General features: G+C 36.1%; 1 protein-coding gene across 4 annotated transcripts in view; it reads left to right on the top strand.

Annotated features, from left to right (window-relative positions):
* The window catches only part of UTRN (utrophin), a 348,263-nt gene that overhangs the window by 64,823 nt on the left and 270,580 nt on the right, over positions 1–12,860 (top strand). For all 4 annotated transcript variants that reach the window (XM_039346845.1, XM_039346844.1, XM_039346843.1 and 1 more), the window contains exons 10-17: positions 2,442–2,645; positions 4,118–4,299; positions 5,719–5,869; positions 6,160–6,279; positions 8,129–8,230; positions 11,046–11,153; positions 12,237–12,416; positions 12,594–12,763. In XM_039346845.1, the coding sequence (XP_039202779.1) occupies positions 2,442–2,645; positions 4,118–4,299; positions 5,719–5,869; positions 6,160–6,279; positions 8,129–8,230; positions 11,046–11,153; positions 12,237–12,416; positions 12,594–12,763 (1,217 nt within the window). The remainder of the gene's footprint in view (positions 1–2,441; positions 2,646–4,117; positions 4,300–5,718; positions 5,870–6,159; positions 6,280–8,128; positions 8,231–11,045; positions 11,154–12,236; positions 12,417–12,593; positions 12,764–12,860) is intronic.

Below are 12,860 nucleotides of genomic sequence, written 5' to 3' on the forward strand. Positions count from 1 at the left end.
ATTCTGATTTATAATATAGTTCAAAAAGCTTTGGGCGTCTAAGTTGTTGTTGTTAGTTGTGAAGTTGTGTCCGATCCATCGCGACCCCATGGACAACATTCCTCCAGGCCTTCCTGTCCTTTACCATCTTCTGGAGTCCATTTAAGCTCACGCCTACTGCTTCAGTGACTCCATCCAGCCACCTCATTCTCTATCGTCCCATTCTTCTGTTGCCCTCAATTTTTCCCAGCATTAGGCTCCTCTCCAGTGAGTTCTTCCTTCTCATTAGGTGGCCAAAATAATTGAGTTTCAACTTCAGGATCTGACCTTCTAAAAAGCAGTCTAAACAACTCCCATTATTTTTAAGGCATTAATTTTGAGATTGCAAGTGGGCAAACAAGGCCTGTTTAATCACAGTACCATAGTAATGCTGGGTATTTTGTAAATAACAAACACAAATTAATGACATTTTTGGAAGTTTATTTATGGTTTACTTCTTTTACTAATGACCAACAAATTATAAACAAAGTTTCTACTCCCACATGCTAACATCTTGCTTTTTGTTAGACTAGTTGAAGAACATTCAGTCTGTGTACTATTTAAAGTGTTTGAAATATCTGAAGGGATTTTTGTCAGGCATTTGTCAGAGATCCTAGCTGAAAGCAGGTTTGTGGTTACATACCATGCTTAGGCATCCGGAAACTTGACTTATGATAGACATTCATACTTTGAAATAGATAGGATATGTTTTACAGATGAAGTCTCTACTTAGTGTAGTACTTATAAAACATATTGAGCTATGATATCAATTTTCAGTGTGAGCTACACAGAACATTGCTGTTACAAGTGACTCTTAAATAATCTTTCTCTCCAGCAGTTTTAGAACACTGAGTTGCATTTGTTTTGAAATTTATATAGACAGGGTTGTATTTAAAATAAAGGATTTCTCCATGGATCTGTAAGGGCAGTTCCCACTTCTGTCTCTTTGAGTGTTTAAAAATAGTTTCTTAGAGTGAAGTAGGAAATGAGCTATCCAGATAAAGCTGTGTTTTTATTACTTTTTTATATTTATGTGTGACTTTTTCCTTTTCTATTGACTCCATGTGAATTCTTTTGCCAATTATTCTGTTTCTTTTTAGAAAATAGAGCATGGCATGGCTTTTGATAAATTTGCTCCACTAGCTATTACTTTAACAGAAGCTGAGGTTTCCCTGGACTTTGCTAGTAATTTCACTATATATATAAAACAGGTGCCAATGTAAGTAACATTGGAAATGGAGTCCAACGTATTTCTCTATTTGGCTCCACATGTCTTACTTTTACCTGAATATTGGTATATAATATCATGCAATACTTTTAGGACTGATCCTGACAAACTCATTTTACAGTTGAAGGTTTATTTCTTGAATCAGTCCTTTTATAGTGTAAATATATAGTCTATTCTGCAATAATATAAGAAGTGCTTATATGAAAGGAATATGATTAGAACCCTGAAAATGAAAGTAAAGTTCCTGAAACAACTTTATTCCCTAGCCAGTGATTGTAAGTTCTAATAAATAGAATGTATCATTTTTTTTGGTGCTAAACACCTTCTATTAGGGCAGGGGTTCTCAACCTTGGCAACTTTAAGACTTATGGACTTCAACTCCCAGAATTCCTCAGCCAGCTTTGAAGTCCACAAGTCTTAAAGTTGCCAAGATTGAGAACCCCTGCTTTAGAGGGATGTTCAGATGTACAGAATTAGGATGGAGATGTTTGGGGTCTGGAAATTCTAAAACACATGGACATGAATGCATGAGTTAACTTTTTCTTTGTGTATTATATGGCCATTTATCTTGTAACTTTAGCAACTTTGGGCAATTAACAAGGTTATAAACTTAAAAAAAAAACCCAACTGGAAATAGTAACAATAGATATGTATACTGTCAGAAAAGGACGACAACAATCATAACTATATGTCCCACCCAAGAGGCAACTGGACTTTCTTTGTTTTTCCTTGAAGATGCTTCTTGGAGCTCAGTTCTGAACTGAAGAAGCTTCTTGAATGAGAAGCGAAATATCTTCAAGGAAAAACAAAGAAAGTCTAGTTGCCTCTTGAAAAAAGCACCTTTGGAATAACCATGACCTGGGTGACTGAGAATTTCCATAGACAGTCATAACAATAGTACCCATCTATTTGGTTTCTAGTTAATTATGCTGAGCTTCTAAGAGCCTCCCCCACCAAACAGGCTGTTTCATATATGGTTACTGCTTGTATCATGGTCCTATAAGAACATCCTATTACAAAAACATGCTTTTTTTTTCAAGAAGATACAAACAGCATGATGCTTTAATTATTGTCAAAGTGCTTTTGTATTTATATACTGTTACTGTTACAGTAAGTTGTTCCTATATGGAGGAACATCTATGTTGGAAAATAATTTTGTGAAAAGAGGCCTTCAGTTTAGTTTTTCTACCTGCAGTGTGCAACATCTGAAGATGATTGTGCAGATCTAAAAGCAGAAGCATCCAGCACCTTGACTGAAGTGGATATGGATTTGGACAGCTACCAGATAGCTCTGGAGGAAGTTCTCACTTGGCTGCTCTCTGCAGAAGATACCCTCCAAGAGCAGGAAGTCATATCTGATAATGTTGAGGAAGTCAAGGAACAATTTACTACACATGAAGTAGGTGGCTGGGAATGATGGGGAATCAGATGTGAATTTTTTTATTAAGTCAGCAATTAAGTCCCCTTAATAGTTTATTTTGTAATGTTTATAAGAGTATACAAGTGTAGAGTTGGGAAAAAACAAGTCTTGCCCACTTAAATATTAAGAAATTTGTCACCACATAAGCTTCTGTGGATTTTACTACAATAGAATAGATGACAGGAACTGAGAGCCATGAAAACTTTTAAGATAATATATTTCTTAATCTTTAAGGTGCCCCAAGTCCTGCTTTTCATTCATGTGGGAGATGGAGCTGACTGAAATAAGCTCTGTGTTATTGTTATTGCTGTTATTATTATGAAAAAAGAGGTTTCCTTTAAAAATTTATCCTTATTCATGTTAAAATTCATGCAGTTTTAGTCAAGATACTTTAAATTATAATATAACTGACAGTCTGTTATCCTGATTTGTATTTGTGTATTTTGCTGTTGTAGTTTTAAGATAAAAAACTTTGAATTGGGGAACTATTTGTGTATATACCTATAAATCTATTTGCTGCTTTAATATTCACAAGAAACTGAGATGCTTGTTCTAGTATTTTAATCAAAAAGCAGTATCATTAAAGGGCACATTATTATGGTGTATTTATTTAAAGCTGAGTGTTTGTTTTTAGCCTTGGTATGATATATAATACAGTTGTTACTGTGAACTGACAATCTTTTTTTAAGTTTTCCATTTATTTCTTTTGAAACTTCAGCTCTCATTCATTAATTCTTAAAAATGGCCGGTATCTGAAGAATGCTTACTATAAGAGACTGGCTAATATAGTTTCCACTTGATGGTCTTTCTATTCCATGGATGATGAATTAGATTGTAATTAAGGTCTCAGAAACTTTTCCCTTCACCCATCCACAAAATGCTACAAAGAAACTTGGGGATCTTTTGGATTAAATTTTCCTTTGTGTAGTTGCTCATCTTAAATTGCATCCAACCCTCTGCTTAGAGTTGACTGTAGTTTCCTAACAACATAGGATTCAAGAAGGTATCTAAAATTACTTCATGTAATGACGCTATTTACTTTTTTACCTCTTAATACCTGCTGGACATAAGAATATGTCAGACCAGTACTTGTTTGCTTTTTATCAAGTAGGAGTCATACATTTGATTGAGGAATGAAAATTATTTATTTGTTTACCCACCATAGTCTTAATCTGAATCAGAGTTGTCCTCACTTCCGAAATGAAAGGGAACTAGTTGAAATTAGGACCATCATGGAGCCAAATGGTTAAAGCTACCTCTGTCCATGCTATAATACCAATCTGAATGAAATCATTCTCTGCTGGATGCTAAGTTACTGTGGGCCATGGATCTTTGAGAATTGCTGCTTATTGTATAATGTTGCAAATTACATTTATGCTTGCAATTATCTGGCAGTCAGTGCATTAGTTGAAGCAATGTTTGCTTTAGGTCACAGTCTAAACTTTTTATAGGAATTTATGATGGAGCTGACAGCGCATCAGAGCAGCGTGGGTAGTGTGCTTCAGGCTGGTAATCAATTGATAGCCCAGGGCAATATTTCAGTAGAAGAAGAAAATGAAATCCAGGAACAAATGAACTTGTTGAATTCTAGATGGGAGAGTCTCAGAGTGGACAGTATGGACCGCCAATCCTAGTAAGTGGCATGATTCACGCATGGTTTATGTACATGGTTTAGTTTTCCAGTTTCAATGTAATATATTAAGCTGTGTTCTTGGTGTTTAAGGCTAAACATTTTTTTAATATTAATATTTTTGAATAGGCATCTAAACCATCTTTGCAAAAGGAAAGTAAATAATGAGTTGGATCTGTTTGAAAATGGGGTGTTTCAATTTGTCTGTCTGTCTTTCCACATGCACACATGAGTACATACATACATACATACATTTATTTGTGGGGTCTTAAAAGCTTATTTTGATCCCTAAATTGAATATTTTGCTAACATTAAAAGCAGAACCAGATGCTCATGAAAATAAACAAAGATTTATCGTATCAGTCAATCATCCCTGCCAATAATTCTGTTGACTAAATCTCACAGAAAACCTCAATCATGAATCTGTTAAGCCGAAGTCTGATGTCCAAGGTAATTTGGCTAAAACATTATTTAGCAATAATTGTATGTTGATAGCACAGATCTGTAGCATACAAAACCCTCCCCCCCAATGATTGAATTTCTGGTCTAGAATTAACATTTTCCATAAATTAGCAAATATATCTCAAGCTGCATGTCGGATAAAGATTTGAGGTAACAAAAAGCAGTACTGTATAACATATAAGATGGTTTAAGCATATGAGCCAAGCCACATGATCATGCTGTAGAGGAGAGAACAAAGCAAAAAGCATGTGAGCTAAACTAAGCCACAACATCATGATATGGGGAATGGAAGAGAGCATAAAAAAGCTTAAGTTTTATAGATTACAATTAAATCATTTTGTCTGGAAGGGGAATTCATTTCTATTTCTGATTAAAAATTCAAAACTATCCTAAGATATTTTTTTGAAAGGAACTTTTTTTTTAATTAGGATAGTTCCTAATGCCAGAGGAAAGATTAAAATTCAACACAACTTAATAAATCCTAATTTTAAGCAGCTATTTACATAATTAGTTGATTAGTTGATAATTTCATTTATTAACCACACAGTATCATTTCAAATTGGGAAAGTGAACATTATGTTTGAAAAACAGGAGTTTCTTCTTCCCCTCTGCACCAGGGATCCCTCAACAACCTTGTAGAATAGGTTTGGGAGAGGTTCTATTCTCCAGATAGAATTTGCTTTTATCCCTAGATATATAATATGTTAACCATATTTTTTGTTAATTATATATTTGTACCATCTTACTTTACAGCGAGTCAGGTTTACTGAGATCTCAGTTTCATTGATTGTGTTTGTGATATAACACAGGCAAAAGGCTTATTCAGCACGCTTACTAATTTATTCCACAGAAAGCTAGGATTACCGAGTTGCCTGTTTATGTTATGATTACACTTAAGCAGAACATGTGAAATCAGGGCTCTTTGGATGAATTACTCCTTTTTTTTTTTGACTTGGGCAGCCTCCATGATGCACTGATGGAGCTACAGAAGAATCAATTGCAGCAACTCTCTGACTGGTTGACTCTTACAGAAGAACGCATTCGAAAGATGGAATCTCTGCACTTAGTTGAAGATTTGGAGACCTTTCAACATCAGATGGATGAACATAAAGTATTTTTATCCCTTTCTATAATAAAAACAATAGGGGGAAATCTTCTAACACTTTAATTTCTTGGTTGTAACTAAATGAGAATTGTTATATTTTACAAGAAGTCCTGGATTCCCTTATGCTATGATACCATGCTGTGGTTAATGGGATTCAGCAGCATTACTTGTTTGGAATCTTACGTTGTTTCTTGATTTCCTTGAAAATTAACGGCACAATGGATATAGACATCAAATTACATGTATACAATAGGCAAAAGAATTATATATTGTAACACTGGAATCAATTCTTTCAGGAGCTCCAAAAAGATATTGAAGCAGAACAGGCTAAAGTCAATTCGTTGACTCACATGGTGGTCATTGTTGATGAAAATAGTGGTGAAAGTGCTACAGCTGTATTGGAGGATCAATTGCAAGTGGGTGGATGTTATTATTTTTTATTATTCTGTAGTATCCCATACTGATCTTTCTGAATGGAGTCATGAAAGTGAATACTTTCAAAAACATTTGATGTATTTATTGGTTAGATTTATATCCTGCCTTTCTAGGAGCTGAGAGTGGCTTACATGGAGAGCATTTTAATTTTTATTGTTACAAGAGCAACCTGCTTGAACTGAGAGCAACTAGCCTGAGGTCAGCCAGTGAATGTTCATGATTGGGGATAGATTTGAATCTGCATCTCTCTGGATCAACATTTACTTGTCATCTTAGTGCAACTCGCAACGTCACGTGATGTGTCGCAATGTATCACAACTTTTTTTCCATTGCCAGCAATGGAGTGGGTGCGGTTTTGGCATGACGCATCTGGCCCATGGGCCAGCAGTTTGACACCCCTGTCTTAGTGTCACAAAACCTAATAAGTAGTAAAAATAATGTTGCAGCAGTTATGTAGTCAATTAATTATGATGATGGTTTCTACTCTCCCAGTTGTTTCTACCTGGTCTAGCAGGAGGAGCATGCTTCAGGTGATGTTGGCTAAGGAGTGTTGGTTGGTGGGGCCTTTTCTGCCAGCCAAAAGGAAGAGGGCTTTTTCTGTCAGCTGCTTGCCTGTAGAACACCATGCCACCTGAGGATAAGTTAGCCCTGATCCTGTGGTCTTTCATAAGGCCCTTAAAAAGTGAGGCCCTGGAAATATGAGAGAGCCCGTTCCTTGGCTTTGTCAAAGATTATTTTTTGATGCTCAGCCATGTGTTTTATTTTATTTGTATTTTATTGTTTTTCTATCCATTTTATTGTAAGCTGCACAGAGTCACATGTGAGATAAGTAGCTATATAAAATAAATATCAATTCTTGAAAAAGTATAGGATTTCTTATATGCAGATATGGATAACCTGTGTACCTGGTTAAATAGAACTTGTATTTTCATAATACCAAAAACAGTCCACAGCAGTAAAAAAACTTGTGTGTTTAAGAAAAAAAGATGAATTCAAATTTTGTGACAAATTTTCCATCAGATCTCAATTCTGATACATAACAATACATCTATGAGTTGCACAGCATGAACTATTCAGGATTTTAAAAAATTCTAGTTATCCAAGATGTTTAGATGTTCATTTAAATATAGGCTGGATATTTACTTGTGAAAATTTAAAAAAATATATGAATGAATGTATATATGTATATTGGGTGGTGTTTAGAATGGCAGCCAAATTAAACATTGTTTATCTTAAAAGTGAATGATGTGATGCATTAAACGTGGTTGCAAAGTTTCCAGAAGTTGGTCAACATTGAACAAAAAAAAAAAAAAAAAAAGAATTACCATAGTACTGGGAAGATATCCAGATTAGAATGGGAAAAGATGATTGGCACATTCAGGAACACTTGAGTAGCAGCTGTCAGCAATTATTTCAGGAAATTACATATTTTTGCAGGATTGTATATGCAGTGTGATCTGAGACAAAGCAAGTTGGTTCAGGGAGATGCTGACAGGTGTGTGCTGAATATCCTTCAGAAACCCTTCAAAGTTGCACAGCTCAATTTTCCTATATTTAAATCCTGTTGAGATTAAATAAATGCCGATGAATCTAGATTCTATCCAGTAGCTTAGACTGTTTATTAGAATCTTCCAAACCTAGCAGTCCACTTAAATGGCAATTTTATTTCTTAGATTTGATCTTAATTGAGAGGCCATTTCCTAGTTGGTATTTTTGGATAAAAAATAATACAAAATGCTAAGTAGTTATGATTCTATTAATATGGATTTTCTGTCTGCTTTCAGAGGAAAATATATAACATTAGGCTTTTTTTTTTGGTGTTATTTTCAGAGACTTGGTGAGCGTTGGACTGCAGTTTGCCGCTGGACTGAGGAACAATGGCTCAAATTGCAAGAGATTAATACCTTGTGGGAAGAATTGTTGGAAGAACAGGTTAGTGATGGTAATTCCTTAAAATTCCTGCTCCTGTCATTGAGCAAGTCCCGGGTGGCTTGCACCTTCCCTTCTGGCAGGAAAATGATTGCTGCTGGGAAGTGAGGAAATGAGTGATTAGGCAAGTGGCCAGGAAGCTGTAAGTGAATGTTAACAAAATAACAGAGTTGAAAGGACCTTGGAGGTCTTCTAGTCCAAAGTTCCCCAACCTTTTGGGCACCAGGGACTGGTGTCATGGAGAAAGGTTTTTCCGTGGATCGGAGAGTGTGTGGTTTTGTGTGCTGCCTGCATCCCACGGATGGGGCTTTGCTTGTTTGTGTGGACTGGTTGCTGGCATGCTGTGGCCTGGTACTGGTCCATGGACTGGGGGTTGGGGACCCCTTTTCTAGTCCAACCCTCTATTCAAGCAAGGGACCGTATACCAGTGATGGCAAACCTTTTAGAGACCGAGTGCCCAAACTGCAACCCAAAACCCACTTATGTATTGTCGGGGGCTGGGTGGGCGTGCCCCATTGGCTGGGTGTGGCCAATTGGTGGGTGTGGCTGTGGTGGAAACGGCAGACTGGGTGGGACTAAAAAGTTCAATCAATCTCAACTTTGCAAGATCTTTTTTTTTCCCGCGAGAAGTTGAAATTGACTGATTAAACCTTTTTTTTTTTTGTACATGGCGACAGAGACCTAAAGTGAAAAGGTTTTATAAAACCCAGCTGAAGGCCTAGGACTGGGGTGACGGCGTGTGTGCCTACAGAGAGGGCTCTGAGTGCCGCCTCTGGCACCCGTGCCATAGGTTCGCCACCACTGCCCTATACATTTCATACAAATGGTTGTCCAATTGTTGAAAATGAGGATCACATGACTGCAGCAGTGTGGCAGTGGTATTGAAACCAAAGCAGCTTGACCATGCTGAAGCACTCAACAGTTTTCCCAAATTTCATTCCAGGGTCCAGGCATTCTATAGGTTAGCCCGTTTGAGGTATCTGGATTGAAAAATTTTGCCCTTTGATTCATTGTTTTGCCCAGTTAAAGGTTATAGACCTGAGAATTTTAGTAGTATATAGATACTCTACATTACAAACATCTGAAAAGGGAATTGATTTCCTTTCACAATTTTAATTCTATTTTCATTTATTTCCTGAAGCCACACCATTATTCAGGTATAAAATTAAATTGTAGTTTTCATCTGAACCAACCAAAAGGCATCTTTTAGATCAAGGTGATAGGAAGCCTATTTTTGCTTTCTACAAACTTTAATTGGTTTTGAGGTCCTAGTTCATTTTTGACATTTATTTTTAAAGAATGGCATTGTGAAGACTCATTAGAACAAATGGGGGTTAAACAGTTCTGCCTGTTTTTTTAAAAAACATTTGTTTATAACAATAACAATAATAGACTTGGAAGGGACCTTTGAGGTTTTCTAGTCCAACCCCCTGCTCAGGCTGGAAATCCCATACCATTTCAGACAAATGGTTGTGCAATCTCTTCTTAAAAGCTTCCAGTGTTAGAGCATTCACAGCTTCTGGAGGCAGGTTGTTCCACTGATTAATTCTTCTAGCTGTCAGGAAATGTAAGAATGTTTTAATAAATGATGTATTTTCCCATCAAAATGTTTTCAAAACCTGGCCATTTTATTATTAGTGGCTTTATTCATTTATTAGATTTCTATCCTACTTTTCCTCCAGGAGCTGTACATATCTATCCTTCTCCGGTTTTTTCCCATTTTAACTATTACCTTATGTAGTCCTTGGAGTGTGACTGGCTCAAAGTCACTAAGTGAACTTCCATTGCTGAAAGTGGGTTTAATTTAGTTTTCCTTGTTTCTAGTCCAAACACGAGAACTGAATATTCATCATGGGAGATGTTTGAGCCCGACTTGATAAAAATGTAGGGTTTTTTTCCCCAAAAGATTGCATCAAATAATGGTATTTATGATTGAATAAAATTTATAGTGTCTGAAAGTTTTGCTTGTTTTATTTACTATCAAAACAAAAAAGTAGCAGTTTAGCTATACATTGTGTACAAATCATGTCTAGTACTAAAAGATGACCTCAGAAGAACTCAATTAAACAGGAAGTACCTAGACATTATCTTGATAGTAGATGTAAATAATGCTACTACAGTGTAAGATATCCTTTCTCCCCTGCTATAAATAATGTGAGAATCAAACAGAACTAATTGAATTAACTTAAAAATAACTATACGGTTAATATCACAGTTAATAATTTTTAAAAACAATGTTTAGGAAGACTGAGCCAACCAGCACCAGGATGAAAAGCAGATCCTTGCCATAAATTGGTTCAAAAAACCAGTGTATTATTTTCTGATGTATGGGGAAAGAAAACATTTGCTTATATAGCAGCGAGAATGAAAGGTGTGGTTTTGAGAGTCACAATCAATCTGCTTCTTACCTCTGACTACTCCGTTTTGTTTCTATTTTCATAGTCTTTCCTGTTCTCTTTTTCCTTCCATGTACATTTATGTTCTGCTTGTCTCCCAAGCAGCTAAGGGAAAATTATGATTTACTCAATCTCATCTATCAAAATTTAGATTTACCAAAGTTTAATGCTATTATTATCTCATGTATATCTAGCAGTTGAGTTGTCAGACATTCCTACTCAGCCGTGGCTGCTGCATGTAGCATGACACCTACTATGTTGAAAATGGAAAACAACCTATAACTTTATTTGATTAAAAGGCAGCCTGATTATTGTTATGCTTTTGGAGTGTTGTTGTTAATGTATGATGCAGTTGGTGGTGCTGTATAAAATATAGGGGAATTGAGTAAATATATTTGTGGATGTATTTTTTTTTCATCCAGTGCATGTTGAAAACCTGGTTGGTTGAAAAAGAGGAAGCTTTAAGCAGAATACAAACATGCAACTTCAAAGATCAAACAGAGCTTGGTGCAAATGTTCGAAAGCTGGCAGTAAGTATTACTTGCTTTGTATTCTATATCTAATAAATTAATAGACAAACAGGTAAGCCTTATTTATTTACCAAATACACCATACATACATATACACATACACATAGAAAATTAAGGCATAAGTTGTACCTATTGCAGGCATATAGGTCATAGATCAACTTTCCCATGCTCTGAAGCAATTTTGGTTTTCACTTAAGGAATTCCTCTTTGTTTTAAATGGCAAGGTCTCTTCTTATGTGGGAAATTCTACTAATATTTTCAAGGTTCCTGCAATGCAGTAAAACCTCTGACCGGCAATAACAGCCTAGAACTCATTATTTCTCTAACCACAGACACTAACATTGCAGCTCATCTTTCCCAACCTGCTTTTCCCTGGAATCACAGGTAATCCTTTCTTATTGACTGCCTTGTTCAGCAACATTCAAACTTACAGTGATGCTGAAAAAAAAAGAGACTTACAACTAGTCTTCAAATTTACGGCTATTTCATTTGATTATGATTTGGGGGCATTTACTACAGTTGCATCGTCCTGTTGTCACAAGATCACCATTTGCAACTTCACAGCCTGCTTCCGACAAGTAAAGTCATTGGGGAAACTGGCAGGATGTCACAAGTCATGGTCATGTGACGTCATACTTAGCAATTGTGGGTGATTTGCCTAATGATCACAACCAGAACTGACATTGAAATTTGATCATGGTCCCATGATATTTCACTTTTTTCAATTGCATTTCTTAGCAATGGAGTCGCCTCTCCCCATTGCAGTTGAAAAGTGAGGATTACCTGTATTGGACTTTAGTTCCCATACTTTCAGCATGTTGATGGTGAATTAGGTGGTACACCCCATTGGAAAACAGACTGTTCTAGCAAATATTCAAAATAAATAGTCTCTAATGGAATGGTTATGAATGTTCTAGAAACTCATCTTTTTCGGTCCATAATTCCTATTCTGTTGGAATTTGCAACTGTACAAATGTTATAAATTTATTTCTGTATATTCTAAGAAATTTAACTGTTCCTGTGGGAAATCTGAGCAAAAGGAATTTCTCTAAAATGACATAGCTGTTGTTGTTTCACTGTCAGAGTCTGAAAGAAGACATGGGAAAGAAGCGCCAGATGTTAGAGCAGCTGAATGAGATGACCCAGGATTTGGCCCAGCTCCTAAACAACAAGAAGGCATTAAAAAAAATTGACAGTAATCTTGAAGAACTAGCGCAGAGATGGGACAACTTAGTTCAGAAACTTGAAGATTACTCTAATCAGGTACCAACCAAATACCACCTTCTCTTTGTGTTTCAAATGGGCTTCATTTGGATATGAATGTTTTGTTTCCATTAATTGCATTTGTGATTTAAACAATTTAAAATTGTCATTCATTCTTTGGATTTTTTTTCAACTTCAATTGATCAGGATTGATCCCTGTCTCCATTGTTCCTTTAGGTTACTGAGGCGGTTGTAACAGTTGGAATGCCCCAGATTTCTCAGAATATTCTCACTGAAACAATCCTGGTCAAAAAACAAAAAACAGCGCAGGATATTCAAATGGAAGAGTCTCCTCCACCTCTACCAAAGAGGCGGCAAACTGGCCTAGATACTGAAATGAGAAAAAAGTAAGACGACTTCTTGATCTAGGAACATCATTCCTTTCTCACCAAACATAGGATAACATTATTAACAAAAAGTATTTTCTGTGCTTGCTATCCCATT

The sequence above is a fragment of the Crotalus tigris genome, unplaced genomic scaffold (genome assembly GCF_016545835.1).
Source record: "Crotalus tigris isolate CLP2741 ecotype Arizona unplaced genomic scaffold, ASM1654583v1 scf7180000018030.5226217, whole genome shotgun sequence".
Classification (NCBI taxonomy): Eukaryota; Metazoa; Chordata; class Lepidosauria; order Squamata; family Viperidae; genus Crotalus; species Crotalus tigris.